General features: G+C 37.5%; 1 protein-coding gene across 3 annotated transcripts in view; it reads left to right on the top strand.

Annotated features, from left to right (window-relative positions):
• CFAP299 (cilia and flagella associated protein 299) overlaps positions 1–21533 on the top strand; it is a 630144-nt gene that overhangs the window by 3537 nt on the left and 605074 nt on the right. For all 3 annotated transcript variants that reach the window (XM_065878062.1, XM_065878061.1, XM_065878060.1), the window contains exon 2: positions 14778–14908. In XM_065878062.1, coding sequence (XP_065734134.1) covers positions 14778–14908 — 131 coding nt within the window. The remainder of the gene's footprint in view (positions 1–14777; positions 14909–21533) is intronic.

The raw sequence follows: 21533 nt of genomic DNA, 5'->3' as shown, positions 1-21533 counted from the left end.
CTGTTTTCTTCTATGAGTTTTACGGTTTCAGGTTTTACATTTAAGTCTTTAATCCATTTCAAGTTAATTTTTGTGAATCATGTAAGATTTGGGTCTAGTTTCATTATTTTACATGTGACTATCAAATTTTCCTGGCACCACTTATGGAGAAGACTGTCTTTTCTCTATTGAATATTCTTGGTTCACTTGTCAAATGTTAGTTGACCATATGCGTGGGTTTAGGGCTCTCAGTTATGTTCCATTGGTCTATGTGTCTGTTTTATGCCATTGCCATACTATTTTGATTACTATAATTTCCTAATATAGCTTGAAATCAGGAATTGTGATGCCTCCCAGTTTGTTGTTCTTTTCCAAGATTACTTTGTTTGGGGTCTTTTGTAGTTCCATATAAATTTTAGGATTTTTTTTTCTACTTCTGTAAAAAACTGTCATTAAAATCTTGATGGGAATTGCATAGCATCTATAGATGGGGTCTTACGGGATGACTATTTCATCCACAGGCACAGGGTCCCATTTACCACTGTGTCAGGCTAGGGACCTAGGCTACAACAGAGGAGCTGTGGGAGTAAGGACCTAAGAATGTGGTTCACTTTTAATAATATATTCAGAAACATTCAGAGCTGCCAGCAGATAGATCATTGGAATGGGTTGCTAAAAGCATAAATGAAGTGCCAATTTGGAGATGACAGTTTCAGAGAATGGGTGCCATCCACCATGATACAGCATATACTTAGCATCCAAGATCTTTGCACTGAGCTTTGTTCCCTTTTTCTGGGAACTAAGAGGTTAAAGCACCTAACCTAAAGAATTTGGACTTTCTTTCCTCACTGGGGGCTCTGCGGGTTAATTGTCCTGGTACTAAATGGGGGAACATGCCATCAGGTGACTTGGTGAGAGTCGGTTGAATTAGAAGTTAGAACTCTTGCCTGGAATCTTCAGGCTCCTTGTCTAGGAATCAGGAGGCAAGAAGAGGGTCACCATCTCAGCAAGCATAATTGAGCTTTACTGTCAGGAAAAGTCAGGACTTATAAAATCGGTCATGAAGGAATGTGTTTGGAATTCTGGTGACTCACTTGGATGCCTCTTGGTAATCTCTTTCTCAGTTGTGGTGGTAAATGTACAAGGGCAGCAACCCAGACTTGAAAAGGGCATGGTGACCAGGGGTTCAGAGCCCTCAGGAATGAGGGTCTGGCTCACACCACTTGATATGCTACCAAGACCAGTAGAGGTGTTAGTTGAGGGTGAGGGGAATCTAGACTAGGTGGCAGAGGTAGGAGATGGTATTTGTGTGGTTCTGAGTCAAGCTGCAGCAACAAGGGCTGAAGTTTACCCCAGTATCTTTCTTCTTCTTGCATACATCTGAGTAGTCTTCAAAAATATATATAATTTTTCATAAATTTTATTTATTTATGGCTGCGTTGGGTCTTCGTTGCTGCACACGGGCTTCCTCTAGTTGCGGAGGGCGGGGGCTTCTCATTGCCGTGGCTTCTCCTGTTGCAGAGCACGGGCTCCAGGGCACATGGGCTTCAGTATTATACTACATAAATATTTTCATCATATGTAAATATAAATATTATTCTTCATTTATATTTTCTACACGAAAGGTAATATTTATATCTTTCTGTAACAAAAAAAATCGACATTAAATCTTGGAGGCCGTTTAATGTCACTCTATATAGATCTTCCTATTCTTTATAAGTTGCTACATTGAATCCATTGTTTAATTAGGTTGGTCCTTTGGAAGTTCATTTTTCTTATTGCAATATCTCAAACAACAGTGAAATGAGCGTCTTTTTTACATCCTCTTTGTGTGCAGTTGTAAATGAATCAAAAAGTAGAATTGATGGGTTATAATAAACATGGTCAAAGTGCCCTCCAGAGTAGTCATTTACTCTCCCACCAGCATGTATGAGACACCTTTTCTCTTAGACAGTCACCAGCACTTGATATTGTCGACCCTTTTATTTTTTGTCAAATCATATGTGAAAAAAACCTCATTGTTTTAATTTTAATTTCTCTGATTATTAGTGAGGTTGACCATCTTTTAAATTTTTCCTGGCCATTTGCATTTCTTTTGCGAATTGCCTATTGCTCTTCCTTGATTCCCCCCCACCCCCCAGCTTGTTTTTCAAACTTTCTTTCCTCTCTTCAGGCTCTTAGTGGATGACTTCATCTTCCAAATCAACAAAAAGAGTCAATCAGGCTGGAACCCTCTTGAGTTTTCTACCATGAAACTTATAAAACCACCTTAATTTCTGCCCATCTCCTCTTCCTTCCCACCTGTGTTAATGGTGTCTACCATGCATGGTGCCTATCTGAATATACTGAATCTGGCATTTGAACACCCATTATCATTATAATGTTTTGGGAATTTTCCCAACTCTGAGTCCCACCTCCCTAAGGTAGAGGCAGAAATTCATCTTCTCAGTTTTCCTTGCTGCTAGTGTATCCTTGTGTGACTTAGGCACTGCTAATCATATACACCTACATGAGACTGCTGGATAGGAAAAGAGTGACACGAGGAAGAAAGCACCATGTAGAATCCATTTTGTATTGAATGAGGTGGTTGAGGCTCTTGACTTTCAGTGGATGCAGTGGCAGAAATTGAGGCGTGTAATGTCCCAGGTCAACATGGTGAGTTGCAGTATATGTTTTCAGTGGTGGCAGTGAGGGATATTTGCTGAAATAGTTTGTATGGCTTAGAGTATTGTTTCTGGCTGTGTAGCCTTCAAATTTCACTTTCCCAGGGATCTTTTGAGCTATTGTGTTTTAATAATTCCTTTTTATGCTTGGACTGGTTACAGTAAACCCTGCTGTTTACAACTAATAGGCTTGATCGATGATGGTCACTTGCATTCTCTACCCTTTTCCTTCATGTATTTAGGGAACTACCTCTATTGATTAGCTCCTCTCACCTTTAATTCCAACAGTCCCTTCTGTGCTCAATGAGGTATCTCCCATTCTCCCCTCCATATCTGTCTTTTCTTCCTTTTTTACAGTTATCCTTTTTGAATGAATTGTAAAATCCTTAATCTTCATTTCCTCCATCTTCCGTTTTTCAACCCACTGCTAGCTGGCTCCCATCTTCACATTCAATAGAAATTGTTCTTGCCATGGTGACAAGTGAGGGATGTGTCACTAAATCCAATGGACACTTTCTGGTTTAATCATTCAGTCTTCCATTGGAAGGATGAATTGGATTGTTTTACAACAAGAGGCAAGAGATTTTTTCTGAAGCTTTTTAGGTATATTAAAAAAAGAAGAAGTTGTGGCTGAAGTAGACACTGGATTGTAGAGCCCTGGATATAATCAAGCTTGCTTCCTTGCTTGCTTGCTTGCTTGCTTCCTTCCTTCCCTCCCTCTCACCCTCCCCCCTTCCTCCCTCCTTCCTTTCCTTCCTACCCGTCATCTGTCTATCTATTTTCCTTGTAAATATGAAATAGAATAAATCTATAATAGCACTAGGAGGCATGAAAGGATGCTACTCTACAGGATCAGAAATTGTGCTTATTTCTGATAAGTTAGAGATTGACAAGATAGAGAAAACCATAGCCCCAAATGAATAAATAAGAACAGTGTTGGGAAGGTAAAGCAGATTTAGAGAAAAGTCAGAGGTAACAATAATACAAAGGGCAAGAGATAACCTATAATTGATTAAAGAAGTTAATTCTGCATTAGCTAAGCCAGAGGTGTATCCTATCTCCAGCATAAGCATGTACTTACAATGTTTAACCCAAGGATAAATGAGAGAACTGCTCTCTAAAAAAAGTGCCTAGCAAGGAGTCCTGGAGCAGGTAAAGGGGCCTGAGAGATAATCAAAACTAAGTGTGAAGTAGCTAGATAGTGCTAGAAGTCCAGAATAGATGTTGGAGAGGAGAAGAAAATCTGGAGAGAGTTACACTTATTACCAAGTCCTTCTTATTTTGGTAATTAGGCTGGAGAGGGTGGGATTTACCCCAGACCACCTTCCTTCTTCATGTCCGCATGCTCAAGTGGAGTCTATACATTGCTATACTCTGCTCTTTTACACATAACTTCCTCAGTTCATCTATTCAGAGGAGAAACCAGTTAGGGAATGAGATCTGTACGACTATAGAGGGAATCCATGCTAATGACTTTGCTAATTACCCAGTTCTCTATTCATAACTATGTATTCCGAGATGTTTGAGGGAACACAGGAGCATGAAAGAGAGGGCCTAAGATGAATAGAGGAGAACAAGTAATGTCAGACAAAACAAAACACTCAAAACCCTGAGGCAACTTTAAATAAATTCCAATTTTCTACCTTACAGGCATTTTAATATGTATAATATGAAGTCTGCAAGCAAAATAATAGACTGGTATGAAAAGGGAGCAATCAGAGAGCAAGAAAGAATTCTTAGAAATTAAAAACTTGATGACATTTTTAAAAGAGGTAACTAATGGAAGGACAATGTCACTTTTAAAGGACAATTTAATGATCTGGAAGTTAAAGTTGATGTAATTACCCAAAATGCAGTAAGAAAAAAATAAGGAAAATAAGAATTATATGAAGGAAAGTATGAACAAATAATTCCAGGAGGCTCAATATTTATCTAATAGACATTCCAGAAAGAAATTTTATAGAAAATGAGGGGGATAAAATAATCAATGAAATAACAACAAAAATTCTCTGTGTTGGAGATAAGTGCAAGATTGTAAGTGCCCATCTTACAATCACTTGCTTAGTAGGATGAATGAAAAAGATCCACACCTTGGCAGATAGTGGTAGAATTACAGAACTCTGAGAATAAAATGATAGTTCAAAAATAATTCAAATTACATGACATCCAAATTAAAAACTTATGTGTATTGAAAGACACCATCAATAGAGTCAAAAGGCAACCCATAGAATGGGAGGAAATATTTGCAAATTATATATCTGATAGGGGTTAATTTCCAGAATATGGATAAAACTACAGTTGAACAACACAAAAGCAAATAATCCAATTAAAAATTGGGCAAAGAACTTGAAAAGATGTTTCTCCAAAGAACGTACGCAAATGACCAATAAGCACATAAAAAGGTGTCAACATCATTAATCATTAGGGAAATGCAAGTCAAAACCACAATGGCATATCACTTCACACCCATTAGGATAGCTATTATCCAAAAAAAGTAGAAAATGACAAGTGTTGGTGAGGATGTGGAGAGACTGGAACACTGTACACTGCTGGTGGGAATGTAAAAAGGTGCAGCCATTGCGGAAATAGTATGGCAGCTCCTCAAAAAATTAGAAAGAAAATTACCATATGATCTAGAGATTCCATTTCTGGATACTATGTAGCCAAAAGAATTGAAAGCAGGAACTTGAACAGATATTTGTATACTCACGTTGATAGTAGCATTATTTATAATTGCCAAAGGTAGAAGCAACTCAAGTGTCTACTGATGGATGAATGCATAAACAGAATGTGGTATATATCTACAATGGAATATTATTAAGCCTTTAAAATGAAGGAAATTCTGAAACATGCTACAACATGGAAGTCTTGAGGACATTATTCTAAGCAAAATAAGTAGCCACAAAAAGACAAACACTGTGTAATTCCACTTATATGAGGTGCCTAGTGTAGTCAAATTCATGGAGACAGAGAGTAGAATGGTCATTGCCAGGGTCTTGGGGGAAGGGAAGATGGGGAGCTATTGTTTAACTGGCACATAGTTTCAGTTTTGTAAGATAAAAAGAGTTGTGGTGACAGATGGTAGTGATGATAATGTCACGATAACATGAATGTACTTAATACCACTGTACCGTACACTTAAAATGGTTAGTTTTATGTCATGTATATTTTACCACAATTTTAAAAATAATTCAGAGTGTCAACAAATAACCTGTAAATGGGAATCAGCTTGATCCTACACTTTGCATTCCTAATAGTGATTCCTAGAAGAAAATGGAGTAATATCTTTAAACTTCTTAGGAAACTTTACTTTGAGCCTAGAATTCTGTCCCTGGCTATATTCTGTCCCTGTTTGGCCCCTGAGATTCTGTCTTACCTTGAGTTCTATCCTACCCCAACGTGCTCTGTGCTGTGTGCCCCAAGAGGTTGATTTCTGTTGACTGCTTCAACTGGACTCCCTTTACATTTGGCCAGTTGGGTTCAGCTAATAAGAGGCACCAGTAAGAAATTAGAAGCCAGGAGGCTGGGCATTGTTTTTCAGACTCTTTCCATACTATGCTGCAGGTTAGCAGTTGATATTTTCTTCCACCAAGCCAAAACTCAGGGTCTGATAACACTGTCCTACAGCCATCTCCCTGTGTCCTATTAGTTGCTCCCTCCCCTTACCTCATTTGCATAGGTTAATGGCTACTAATACAGTAGCTTACTGCTGTTGCTAGCTGCAGGGTATTTCATTGTCCCACTTGGATTTCTCTTAACCTGGTGAATACCTTTGTAAATTAACTCAGCCATTCAGTTTCCTTCAGTTACTCCATTTAAATACATCATCTATTTCCTGCCTGGACTCTGACTAAATAAACTAATATTCAAATGGGAATGCAAAATGAAGACTTTTTTTTTTTTTTTTTTTTTTTTTTTTTTGCGATACGCGGGCCTCTCACTGCTGTGGCCTCTCCCGCTATGGAGCACAGGCCCCGGACGCGCAGGCTCAGCGGCCATGGTTCACGGGCCCAGCCGCTGCCGCGGCATGTGGGATCCTCCCGGACCGGGGCACGAACCCGTGTCCCCTGCATCGGCAGGCGGACTCTCAACCACCGCGCCACCAGGGAAGCCCTAAAATGAAGACATTTTTTTGGGAAAAATCAAGGACTCATAAAACCACCTACAGATCTCTTCTGAATTCATAACTTGAGCAAATGCTTCATATATTTTTACACAGATTTTCAAATTATTACTATAAACTTGTATGTAGTTTTCTTTTATCTGTTGTTATGGCTCTTTTCTGATTTCTAAAATTGTTTGTGTATTCCTTCTTTTCCACCATAAATCTTGCCAAATGTTATCTATTTTATTGGTCTTTTAAAAGAATAAGCTCTTGAGGGACTTCCCTGGTGGTCCAGTGGCTAAGACTTTGCGCTCCCAGTGCGGGGGGCCCGGGTTTGATCCCTGGTCAAGGAACTAGATCGACATGCCACAACTAAAGATCCCACATGCCACACCTAAAGATCCCACATGCCGCAACTAAAGATCCCATGTACTGCACTGAAGATCCTGTGTGCCGCAGCTAAGGCCCAGTGCAGCCAAATAAATAAATAAGTAAATATTAAAAAAAACAAAAACAAAGAGGAAGCTCTTGAAATCAACTATACTTCAATTAAAAAAAACAGAATAAACTCTTGGCTTTCATTAGACAAAGCTGACTGGATTTGTATATTTTAATTTCTATTTTATTCAGTTTCATAATGAAATGAACAGTTCATTCAGTTGTTTTTATTCTTTCCTTCTATATCATTTTGGTGTATTTTGTTATTCTTTCTCTAGTTAAATGGTTAACTGTTTAATTTCAAGCTTTCTTTTCTCTATTAAATGCACTATGCAGTTTTTCTGTGTATTTTATTAAGGTTTCATATACAATTTCCTTGCCAAAATTTTTAAACTCTGTATGACAAAATATAAATCAAAAGATAAGCAACTAGCTGAGAATAAATATTTGTAAAATATATACTCAACAAGGACTTGCTGTATAGAATATAGCTTTATAAATCAATAGTAAATAAAATCCTATAGAAAAATGAGCAAATTTAACAAACAGGTAATTCTTATATGGATACTAAAAAATAATAATTATTTGAAAAGTTGTGTATATATGGCATAATATCTTTATGGAAAAAAGCTTTTAAAAATCATGAAACTATGTCAAATATTTTCCCCTTTCATAATGTGGGTAATCCTGTGTAACTAACCTGCCACCAAATGGCTGGCTAATCCCCAAACCGTGAGCTTCTCATTTTCTTTTCCCAAGGCCTTCAACACACTTGGAAGCAACCAATACCATTATGTTTCTTATTGGCACTAAATTGTCCTCTGGCAGCAAGCGCTTGGTTACCTAAAGCTCTGTTTTCATTGCGTGTCTTTAAAGGTGATAAGTAACTTGGCCTCTGCATTTCACTGACTACAGTATAATCTTTTCTACTGTAAACAGGGCTTGTAATACTTTTAATAAGATCAGAGAACCAATTCTAGGTAACCCAGAACCAACTCAGAGAACCCACCCTTAAATTTCTATTCCTCTAGAACCATTGCCAATAGCAAATTGTGACTCATTCAGGGCTCAGTCAGAGAAGCAGAACACACACACATACATATATATGTAGATGTAGATATATGTGTGTCACATGTATTTACTTTTTTATAGAGATTTGCCCCTACACAATTATGAGAACTGTTTAAATGGTCAATGAAAGGCTGTTTCTTTGGTATCTGGTGCTGGAACCTGAAGTCATTAGGACAGACAGCCAAGAAGGAAACGTACATGAGAATTATGGGAAACAAGGGCAAACAGACCTGCAAGGATGAGCTAGAATTCATAAGGACAAACTGGAACTTGGATCAGGCCCTCACCTCTTTCACACCTCCAACTTTGATGGTAGAAGAGATCTGCAGAAGAAGCTGGCACCTTTAGTCACAGAGCTTAACATACTCATGCACGTGGCCCAGGAGATGGAGGAGGTACAGGAGAAGCTTCTATAAGAGCTAGAACAATATGGCTTCTCCTTTTCTGTCTTCCAAATCTATTGCAAATGTCTCTTGTGGCCCAATCTAACCTGTAACTATCTAAGGAAGAAAAATTATGGAAACAAAGCTCCAGCTTAGCTAAGTTGACAGAATACAAATTCACTACATCTGCCACATGTTAATTTTTTCACAAGGAGAATGTATTTATGTCTGACTTATATAATTAAAAATTAATGAAAAGAAAAGCATGTAATTTTCTTAAACCATTTTATAGGACTTGTGTAACCCTGACATCAATCTAGAGAAGAATAGCACAAAATGGAAAGCTAAAGACTAATTTTACTTATGAACTGGAGGAAAAGAAGTGAAAAATGAATCTAGGACTATATTAAGAAATAATAGATCAGAGACTACTAAATACTACTCCTAAGTAGTGTGATTTATCATAGGAATGCAACGATGAGTCCAGACATGAAAGATTGAACTTCTCATCAGAAATAATACAAGTCATGGGACAATAGGATGACATCTCTAAAGTGCTGAAAGGTAAAAAGTCAGCCTGGAACACTAATCCAGCAAAAATGTCTTTCAAAAATTAAGGTGAAATCACTGAAGAAATCAAAGAGAAAATTTAAAAAAATTCCTGGAGGAAAATGAAAAAGAAAACCCAACAATCCAAAATCTAGGGGATGAAGCAAAATCAGGTCTAAGAGGGAAGTGTATAATGAAAGAAGGTTTTCAAGAGACAAGAAAAATCTCAAATAAACAACCTAACCTTACACCTAAAGGAACTAGAAAAAGAAGAACAAACATAACCCAAAGTGAGTAAATAGAAAGAAATCATAAAGATCAGAGCAGAAATAAATGATGTAGAGACTAGAAAAACAATAGAAAAGATCATTGAAGCTAGGAGCTGTTTCTTTGAAAAGATAAACATAGTTGATAAACCTTTAGCCAGCCTCATCAAAGAAAAAAGAGAGAGGGCCCAAACAAATAAAATCAGAAATGAAAAAGGAGAAGTTACAACTGACAGCACAAAAATACAAAGGATCATAAGAGACTACTATGAACACCTATATGCCAATAAAATGGACAACCTAAAAGAAGTGGACAAATTCCTAGAAATGTACAATGTCCTAAAACTGAACCAGGAAGAAATAGAAAATATGAACAGACCAATTACCAGTAGTGAAACTGAATCAGTAATAAACAAACTCCCAACAAACAAAAGCCCAGGACCAGATGGCTTCTCAGGTGAATTCTACTAAATATTTAGAGAAGAGTTAGCACCTATACCTTTCAAACACTTCAAAAAATTAAGGCAGAAGTAATGCTTCCAAACCCATTCTACAAAGCCAGCATCATCCAGATACCAAAACCAGACAAAATCAGACCAAAAAAGAAAATTACAGCCCAATAGCCTCAAAAATTCTCAACAAAATATTAGCAAACTGAATTCAACACTACATGGAAAGGATCATACAGCATGATCACGTGAGATTTATCCCAGAGATGCAAGGATGGCTCAATATCCACAAATCAATCAAAGTGATACACCATATTAACAAACTGATGAAGGAAAATCATATGATCATTTCAATAGATGCAGTAAAAGCTTTTGACAAAATTCAATATCCATTTATGATAAAAACTCTCAACAAAGTGGGTATAAAGGAAACATACCTCAATATAATAAAGGCCATATATGACAAGCCCACAGCTAACATCATACTCAACAGTGGAAGGCCGAAAGTGTTTCCTCTAAGATCAGGAGTAAGACAAGGATGCCCACACATGGCACTTTTGTTCAACATAGTATTGTAAATCCTAACCACAGCAGTCAGAGAAAAAGAAGAAATAAAAGGAATCCAAACTGGAAAGGAAAAAGTAAAAGTGTCCCTGTTTGTAGATGACATGATACTATACATAATAAAGTCTAAAGATGTCATCAAAAAACTACTAGGACTCATCAAGGGATTTGGTAAAGTTGCAGCATACAAAATTAATATACAGAAACCTGTTGCTTTTCTATATGCTAACAATGAACTATCAGAAAGGGAAACTAAAAAAACAATCCTGTTTGCAATTGCATCAAAAAGAATAAAATAGGAATAAATCTAACTAAGGAGGTAGAAGACCTGTACTTGGAAAAACTTAAGACACTGATGAAGAAAAGTGAAGGTGATGAAGGTGACACAAACAGATGGAAAGATACACAGTACTCATGGATTGGAGGAATTAATATTGTTAAAATGACCATACTACCCAAGGCAATCTACAGATTCAATGCAATCCCTATAAAAATACCAATGGGATTTTTTTGTAGAACTAGAACAAATTCTAAGATTTGTATGGAAACACAGAAGACTTCAAATATCCAAAACAATCTTGATAAAGAAACAAAGCTGGATTTCAAACTATAATACAAAGCTATGGTAATCAAAAAAACATGGTACTGGCACAAAAACAGACACATAGATCAATGGAACAGAATAGAGAGCCCAGAAATGAACCCACACTTTAATGGGAAATTAATCTTTGATAAAGCAGACAAGAATATATAAGGGGAAAAAGACAACCTCTTTAATAAATGCTGTTGGGAAAACTGGATAGCTGTATGCAAAAGGGTCAAACTGGACTACCTTCTCACACCATGCACCAAAAGACTTCAATGTAAGACCTGTAACCATGAAACTTCTAGAAGAAAGCATAGGCAGTGTGCTCTTTGACATTGGTCTGGATAATATATTTTTGAATATTTCTCCGCAGGCAAGGAAAACAAAAGGAAAAATAAACAAATGGGATTACATCAAGCTAAAAAGCTTTTGCACAACAAAGGAAACTATCAACAAAACAAAAAGGCCACGTACTGAATGGGAGAATATATTTACAAATGATATATCTGAGAAGGGGTTAATATCCAAAATATACAAAGAACTCATACAGCTCAACATCAAAAAACCCCCAAGCAACCTGATATCTTCCACAGAAGATATACCGATGGCCAAGAGGTATATGAAAAGATGCTCAATATCACTAGTCATCAGGAAAATGCAAATCAAACCCACAAAGAGATATCACCTCACAACTTTCAGAATGACTATTAACAAATAACAAATAACAAGTATTGGTGAGGGTGTGGAGAAAAGGGAACCTTCATGTACTGTTGTTGGGAATGTAAATTGCTGCAGCCACTGTGGAAAAGAGTATGGAGATTCCTCAAAAATTAAAACCAGAACTACCATACAATCCAGCAGTTCTACTCTTGGGTATTTATCCAAAGAAAATGAAAAACACTAATTTGAAAAGACATGCACCCCTGTTTTCATCATAGCATTATTTACAGTAGGCAAGATATAGAAGGAACCTAAGCACCCATCCACAGATGAATGGATAAAGAAGTTGTGGTTGCAATAGCATATTACTCAGCCATAAAGAAGAATGAAATCGTACCATTTCTGAAAACATGGATGGACCTAAAGGGCATTATGCTTAGTAAAATAAGTCAGACAGAGAAAGACAGATACTGTATGATCTCACTTAAATGTAGAATCAAAAAAATCAAAACAAATGAACAAATATAACAAAGCAGAAATAGAGTCAGAGATACAGAGAACAAACCGGTGGTTGCCAAAGGGGAGGGAATTGGAGAGAGGAGAGAAATAGGTGAGGGAGATTAAGAAGTACAATCTTCCAGTTGCACAGAAGTAAATGAGTCACAGGTATGAAATGTACAGTGTGGGGAATATAGTCAATAACTATGTAATACCTTTGTATGGTGACATATTTGTTAACTAGATATCACAGTGATCATCTTGCAATGTATAGAGATATCGAATCACTATGTTGTGTGATAGGACCTAACTTAGTGTTGTAGGTCAATTATACTTCAAAAACAAACAAACAAACATAGAAAAACGTCAGATTTGTGGTTACCAGAGGTTGGGGTGTGGAGGGAGGGGGAATTGAATGAAGGCAGTGAAAAGGTATTGAACTGCCAATTATAAGAGAAATAAGTACTAGGGATCTAATATACAGCATGATAAATATAATTAACACTGCTTTATGTTATATATGAAAGTAAATCCTAAGAGTTCTCATCCCAAGGGAAAAAAATATATTTTTCTATTTCTTTAATTTTGTATCTATATGAGATGATAGACGTTCACTAAACTTACTAAGGTAATCATTTCGTGATGTCTATAAATCAATTATATCTCAATAAAACTGGAAGAAAAAAATTAAGGTAAAATCAATATTTTTTTCAGTAAAACAAAAGCCACGATACTTTTGTTGTTAGCAGACCTTTACTATATAAGAATTGTTAAAGTTTTTTAGGTAGAAGGAAAATCATATATTAGTAGGAAACTTAGGTCTACACAAAGGAATGAAAATCACCAGAAATGCTAAATACGTGAATAAATAAAAGCATTTTATTTCTCAGTTTCTTTAAAGATAATTCTTTAAAGATTATTGACCATTTACAGTAGAGAGATGGCTTGTAATTCCACCAGTTAAAACATGGTAATGGTTAAGTGGGGCAACAGCTTCAACTTTGTACTTGATCTTGTCATTTGTTGCAATATACATGAGTGTCAGTGAGTGCAGAACTACCCAAATGATTCTGTGTGGCTCAGGTAAGGCACACAGGAATGCATAATTCATTCCATATACAAAGTTAGTACAGGAAATTTTTAATGTAAAATACTCTGTTGACCACAAGCAACTTATATTCCACTAGAAGAACCCCACAGTCTCAGCAGAGCTCACTGCCAGTTCTTCCCGTAAGCTCACTTTAAGTAATGTATTTAAGAAAATCATTCCACTTTTGTAAATCAAACCCGAAATCTGCATCGCTTTTTCATTTAAATATTAACTCCACTAGGTGGAGGCATTTGCTCAGTTTTGTTGTTCGCACTAAAGCAACCTGGAATAGCAAGTATAGTGAGCAGGGGAACAAGTCAGAAAGAAGGCAAAGTGCCTTTGTGCAAAGCCTGGTGCTTTGCCTTAACTTGGCAAATGTATCCATGTTGCTACACAGAGTTCAGCAATTTGCTTTTAGTGTTTAGCAAAGCAAAGTAGCAAAGTTTTCTAGGTTGATGGTGTCTATTTTTTTTTTTTTGTTAGAATAATTGGAACTTTAAAATAGCCACCATGGGTTGTATAGATTATTAACCACGAATCTTAAGTTATCTTATTTAATTCTGTTAGACAGTTCTTGCATTCAGCAGTGGTGTAGTAAGTAAGGGTCTGTAACAATAAAATATATGCTGTTTTCTCTATATTTCAGACATTTCATGTTTAATGTAAGGATAATGTAATATGTTAATATACATATTTTTATGTAATACATAAGCCTTTATATTAGTAACTTCAAGTAAAATGTCACCTATTCAAGTTTTGGGGAAATGCTGTTCTTTTTTGAATATGCTATGCAAGTGACAAAAATGTGTGTGACAGTTCTTAAAGTAACTGAAATATAAAAGGTCTAAAGGACTGTGGGGAAATTTTTTTTTTTTTCAGTTTGAAGCTTCTTGTCATCTTCTTGAGTTTCTACTTCTCTGCTTTTATTGGTACCAACATTATATGGAAACAATATCTTTCTACTCAAATAGGAAATTCATCTGCCCTTTGTTTTGTATTTGAAGTTATAATGCTCTGTGTCATCAGTTAATTGACTTCAAGGAAGTAAGTCTCTGAAATGTTGAACTTGCTGAAAGCAACCCAATTTTCTTTTTGTGCAGTTGGTTTTTAAAAAGTCTTTCTTGTATAAATACTATTGTCTGTAGTTTTATTGTTTTAAAGATACTTTATTACCTACAGCTGTTCTCATAAATTGATTAAAAACATTACAGACTTTTGTCCTGCAATCCCTTAGAGAAAATTTAGTGCTTGATGTTATTATTATTATTTTTTCATCTTACATCTTTGGGAAAGGGATGACAAATCAGATGTTTATAAAACTATGTTAGAAAGAATTCTAACTTTTCAATCTAATAGATCTTGTCTCATATTTAAATATTCCATTTGATTTTTCATTTAAAACAATTATTCAATATACATTGGATAAAATAAGATGTCTCATTAATCCACAAATGTAACAATTGATTTTCTTTTTAGGATGAAGGCCTGGCCCGCCAGTTGGTGGAGCTAGGCTACCGCGGGACTGGAGAGGTGGTGAAAAGGGAAGATTTTGAAGCAAGGAAGGCAGCTATAGAGATTGCAAGGTTGGCTGAAAGAAATCAGAAAAAGTAAGTGTCCATGTTCCAAATGGATTTTATATTATATCGTAGAGTCTCTGGAAAAATCCAATTTTGTTGGCATTGTTGTAATTTAGAAACATTGGTTGGAGCAGGTAGAACTTGGAATATTCCAAGCATTTGTTCTGCAGATCAGGAACTGGAGGAACTGTGATATTGCGATAAAGCCACATGAAACTGTGAGCTACAAATTTAAAAATATAAATACCAAAATATGGCCATCATACCAATAAAGTCCTGTTTACACATAGCTCAGTATTATTGGCTTTACACATTTATATACTAAAAGTATGAGTGACCTTTGCCTTCGAGTTCTTTGTACTTTTGAGGCCTGTAAATCTTTGGCTTCATTTATGTTCTCACATTTTTGTAGACATTGATTCATTGAACTCTATTTAAACGATCACTGGCTTTTGTTACTATGACTCATATGTGGTTATATAAAATATGAATCTAATAAAGTATGTTAGGAAAGAGATGTACACGTAAAGTGAACCGTATCAAACTAAGACAATCTGAAAAAGACTTGACAAAGTAATTATCTATTTACTTTTTAAAAACGAATGCTAAAGTTTTAAATGTTGGTGAGAAAAACTACTTAGAAATTGGTATATTATTCTTAGATAACATTTTAAAAAATACCCAGTAATTATGAGTAGGAGTCTCCCATGTATTTATTATAAAAATAACATTTGGTAGTGGAATGTGAATTGGTTCTGGGAATGTGCGATTTTAATTGATTGTTCTAGTGGTTCTTGTATTTCAGAACCCTAGAATATTGTCATTTAATACAGTAACATTCAGTAATGTACTAGTTTTCTCTTGCTGTCATAACACCTTACCACAAATGTAGTCGCTGAACACGACACAAACGTATTTGTTCGTAGTTCTGTAGGTCAGAAATCAGAGCACAGTGGCTCAGCTGGATTCTCTGCTACATATATCACAAAGTTAAAGTCCTGGTGCTGGCTGGACTGAGTTCTTGACGCTCTGTGGATGAGTCTGCTTCCACCCTCATTCAGGCCAAATTCATTTCCTTGTGATTATAGGACAGAGGTCTCATTTCCCTGTCACCCGTCAATCTGGGGACTCCTCTTTGCTCCTGTAGGCTGCCCACATTCCTTCTCATGCTTTCCATGTGGCTGCCCGCCAGCAAGAATGGGTCAAGATCCTGCCAACCTTTAAATCTCTCTGACTTCTCCTTATGCAAGTCTTCCCCGACTCCAGCCACAGAAAAATCTCTCCTTCTGAGGGCTCATGTGATCACACTGGGTCCATCTAGATAATCTAGGATAATCTCCCTATTTTAAGGTCTATAACCTTCATTACATCTGCAAAGTCCCTTCTGTCATGTACTGTAACGTACTAATAGGATTAGGCATGGGGATCTTTGAAGGGGCCATTCTTCTTACCAAAGGTAAATTTATATAAAACTTCACTCGTTTACGCAACACAAGTATACTTGGCTTCTATTTGTAGAAAATTGAAATGATGCAAAATATATGTGTACATGTGATGTGTCATATAAAACATCAGGGGAGTCTTCTCTTTCTGTTTTTAATCAATAAATGTTTATCAGTCAGGAGCAGAAGTATAGAGATTTTTGTGAGATTTTGTAAGGAATTAATGTATATTCATATTTTATTAGAGATACATCCTATTTTACATCAAGAGGACTTGGTCATGTTTACAGTATAAATTCTATCCATGTACATGTTCATTTTGTGTTTGGCTCAAAATGAGTATTTATTCTATCGATAGTCTCTTTAACTGGCCAGAGCTGGAAGTCATCAGACTACTTAAGTGCCAGTCTTGGGAGACTAATCCCCACACAGAGCTGCTAGAATCGGAAAGCCTTTTCATCTGCGCATCTTCTCATCTGCCTTTGTAGTGGGATGGGCCCCATATGTTTCCTCTTTCCTTCCCTGCCAGGTCCATTGTAGTGTTATTGGCAGTAAGGCTAGCAGAGTGTGGACACCAAATATGTCCTGTGCCTATATTTGCTTGAGGATCACTTTGAAAATATGCATGAACATGTGACTGCCCGCCAACTGGTACCAACTTGGAAACACGTGATTCTACTATCAGATTATCTTAAATTCTCTAATGTGTGGGTGAGCAGCCCAAGTAGATCACAATCCTCTTCACTAGCAATCATAGAGCACCCATTTCAAGAAGTGCTGGCACCTAAGAGTATGTCACTTACTTAGAATAGCTTCATAGGTAAAAAGGGTCTGGTTAAAGATATTGGGAGGGGGTATTTTGATAAGTATTTTGCCAGAAGAAGGCATAAAGTTAAAAAAAATATTTTGACCCTTTATTTAGTCATTCACTTCACAAATACTCATAGACAACCATACTCCATTAGGCACTATGCTAGGTGCTGGGGATACAATAGAACATAAGACTTAGTCCCTGACCTCAAGAAATTTGAGGGTTAGATAAATGAAAGACAGTTACATTGCTGGTGGGAGTATACAATGGAAAACAGTTTGGCAATTCTTCAAATAGTTAAACATAGAGTTACCATATGACCCAATAATTCCACTCTTAGATGTATATCCAAGGGAATTGAAAACAGAAGTCCACTTAAAAACCAGTGTTCCTAGCAACGTTATTCATAGTAGCCATAAAGAAGCAACAACCCAAATGTCCACCAACTGATGAATGGATTAAAAAATGTGGTACATAGATAAAATGGAATATTATTTAGTCATAAAAAGGAGTGAAGTACTCTTACCTGCTACAACATGGGTAAACCTTGAAAACATTAGGCTTAGCAAAAGAAGGCAGACAAAAATATTGTAAATTGTATAGTCCCATTTATCTAAAATGTTCGGAATAGGTAAATCCATAGGGACAGAAAGTAGATTTGTGGTGGCCAAGGGCTGGAAGGAAGAGTGAAAGAAGAATGATTGCTGATGGGTGTGGAGTTTCTTTCTGAGGTGATAGAATGTTCTGGAATTAGATATTGGTGATGACTGCACAACTTTGTGACTATACTAAGAGCCATTGAATTGTATACCTTAAAATTTGAATTTTATGGTATGTGAATTATATCTCAATTAAAAAAGGCAGTTACAACGGAAGATAACATATGCTATCATAGGTGTTGTGGCAACACCCTAAAGTAATACTAAGTCAAGATTTGAAGGATGTGGAGAACAGGGAAGGCTCTTCTTAAGGCATGACTGCTAAATTTACCTTTAAAGGGTAAGTAGGAGCCAAGCAGGCAAACAAGGGTATGAAGATGGACACATTTACTTTGCCTCAATTCTATGATAAATTTTTCTTCTTCACAAATCATTCTCTCTACCTCTTTGTTTTAACTTGTGCCTATTCCCTTGCTAAGACTTTTTTCCCCCCTAAAGTTGTGCCAGCTAGAGGCCGCTCATTTCCACATGTACTGGATTGGTGGTGGTGGCAATGGTGGTGGTAGGTGGGCTCTGCATTCTCCTAGCTTCTTCAAGCTTTGCTTCAAAGCCGTCTCTGCTTCCCTATCATGTAAACAGCATCTCTCATCTCTCTTACCCTGAGATTCATGCCAGCTGGGTTTAGTAGCCACAAGGCAGAGACTATAAAGTTTGGAAAGAAGGGATGGGATAAGTTTAGCTGGTGGTTACTGAGGTAGCTCCTATCATAAGTCCTGGAGAATTTCTATTTGTAGTGAGAAGTTCATTTGATTTCTATGGGTGATGGAGAGATAGACTTTGACTGCACAGAAGTTGAATATTGGGTTCTTGGGATCTAGTTAGTAGTTATAACTGAGTCATCTCTCAGGTGGAACACTTTCCTGGATGAGCTTGTAAGACCATTGGCCTCTTCACTTTGGGTCAGCTTATCTTTGTAGGAGATGAATTAGCATGTATTAAAACTGCTTCTGAGATAATGACCTTATTTTACTGAAACACAGAATCTGAAACATAGATGGAATAAATGGCAGCCCTGGTGGAACTGATAATTATACTGCTTGGTTGTTGCTATCTTCTCAAGAGACTTTGTGATGAGCCTTTGGGAATTCTTGTAAAGCGAGCTTGACAGGAGTCTCAGATGCTGAATATATAGGGATCCCTGTGATCCTTTTTGCTGAAATGAAGAGGGTATCTGTGGTGATTAAGGAGAAGGCTCTTGTGTCCTTTTATCCTCTGGTACATCTGGGACTAAATTTTAAAAGTTGGACAAGTCCCCAGCCTTTTTTATTCTAGCCAATCTAGTCAGTTTATCAACTGTCAACTATTTCTGGTGTGATTGGAGTATTCTTCTTCAATTTGTTTTTAAAAATAGGAGTTGGAAGTATCTACTAATTGATAACATGCTCTTTTAATTTTATGAAGATGAAGTTGGATAAAAGGCCAAAATTTGTTTCATGTAAAATGACTTTACTCCATTCACTTTATGATCAAAAGTGAATACCATATGCTAGTGAATTAAATGAATTTCTGTAAGTTTTAAATGTTCGGCTAGATAAAATCTGGCTTCTGTGAAATGGTTTCAACTTTTTGCTTTGTTTCAAATATTTTATGTTTTAAAAGTTATTCTGATACATTTTATAGCTCTTAAACAAAAAATATGGAGTTGTGTCTTGTCACACACTAGCTGCTCCAGGAAACAGACAGTGAGGGTTAAGAGTGCAGAAGGTTTGATGGGGACGTAACACCTGTGAAAGGAAAAGTGAGGAAACAGGACTAAGCAGGGTCAGAATCTTGATGCCAAAGTTACAGAGACTCTCCCAGCACAGTGGAAAGCTCCAGGGTAAAGGTTATCCATTAAAGAAGTCCCACATTGGGTGAAATGTTCAGGCCCTGGTACCTCTTCTGTGCCCAGTCATTGCCTGAGGGCTGCTCCCAAAAGTGTGATCTCAGCTTGAAACTGAGGCAGACCCGGGAAATGTTCACAGCTGGAGGCTGTCAGCTCAGCAACTCCTCACAGCCAGGCAGAGAGGCCTTTCTCCAAGGGGTATCTGTGTGATGTGTCCATATGCCTGCCACAGTTCGCCCCTTGTGACATACAGATCCGTTTTGTGCATGCAGGGAGCAGTTTTTCCAGAGCACCAAGGGCCTTTCTCCTGGGCAGGATACTCAGAAGAGGAAAGTTAGTCCCCAACACTGCTGTTGGTCTGGAGGCCAGAGGTGGTTCTCATCATCTCCTTCTTCCATTATCCATCCTAAATCCTCTGCCTTCAGCTGTCATCTCTCTGAGTCTCAATCATAAGATGGTGGAGGCCCTGGTAACCCTACTGTCCTTAGGCTGGGGTTGTTGCATTTCTCATTCTCATTTAAAACTCTATAAGGGAGTACCAAGAGGTAGCCAGGTGGGCCGCTTGAGTTTGTCACTTGTTACTCTCTACCCCCATTCTGTAACAACAGTCCTATCTCTCTTGCTGATCAGCAGCAATTACTCTTCACAAGATAGTGTCTCTCTGTCTTGCCAGCTGTTCCCTGGGCACAAGACGCTCAAAGTGCTCACGTGGCAGCCATAGTTTGTAGTTCAGTGAGACACTTGCTGTTTTCCCTGGTGAGAGTGTTCTAAAAGATGGCGCCCTATCCTTGAACAATATTGCCTCTAAGCTGGTGATTCAGCTGTGCCTTAAGTGGACCATTCCAACACTTTCAGGCTGACAGCTTCTGATGGGGCACTGTGTGATATGGCCAGAAGATCCCATGGTCATGAGCTCTCTCCCACACCTTTTTTGTTGTATAGCGGGTTCCCTGGTTGGGGTGCTATGCTCTGTTGGATTCCATGCCTGTGGATCAGGCATTTTGTAAGCACCCAGACAGTGGGGCCAACTAAGACCAAGGAGGCAGAAAAGGCACACTCATATCTGGAATAGGTAGGTATTCCTGTGGGAATGAACTGTTGTCCCTTCTTGGTTTATAAAAGGGACCCAGTGTAGTCAAATTGAGTCCATTGTTCTCCTTGAGGAATAATGACTTACCAGGTCTCTGTTGCTGGAAAATTGGACGTGGAGAAGTAGAAGTAGCTAGATTGGCCTTGGTAAGTGGGAGTCTATCCCGTTGGGTCCTTGGATAACCTTCATCTGCTCTACTTTATTCATGTGTCCATCATGCCAGTATTGAGAAGACTGCTGACAAGGCTGGCTGACATCGACTGGCTGAGCCCTTTTGTCTGTTTGGGTTGTTTAGTGCATCATTTTTGGTGGGTGTTATAAAAATCTTCACACTTGTACTCATTCCCCTATGTCCATCCACATGACTCAGACATTCCTAGTCTCCACCTTTTTTCTTCACAGTTTCCTGCCCAGCCAGCCAGTCCATTCACCATTGCTTATGAGTCTTTTCTAATCTTTGGGACATTTCTTTTTCCTTATCCTTCTACACAAAGTGGATGATCAGATGTGTCACCTGAAGTTCTGCCCATTTGGGAAAGTTTTTCTTCCCTACTGTAATTTAAGGCCATCCTTGAATTTTATGGGTTGAAATGTGTTCTCCAGCAAAGGTATGTTGAAATCCTAATCGCCAGTACCCGAGCATGTGACCTGATTTGGGAATAAGATCATTGCAGATATTCGGATCAATGATCCCTGGGTGGATCCATGGACACAGTGAACCTATTATAAACCAATCCTTGGCCAGGATTCCATGTGTTATCTTACCCT

This window comes from Phocoena phocoena, chromosome 5, assembly GCF_963924675.1.
Source record: "Phocoena phocoena chromosome 5, mPhoPho1.1, whole genome shotgun sequence".
NCBI classification, from domain to species: Eukaryota; Metazoa; Chordata; class Mammalia; order Artiodactyla; family Phocoenidae; genus Phocoena; species Phocoena phocoena.
This window is presented reverse-complemented; position numbering and strand designations above follow the sequence as displayed.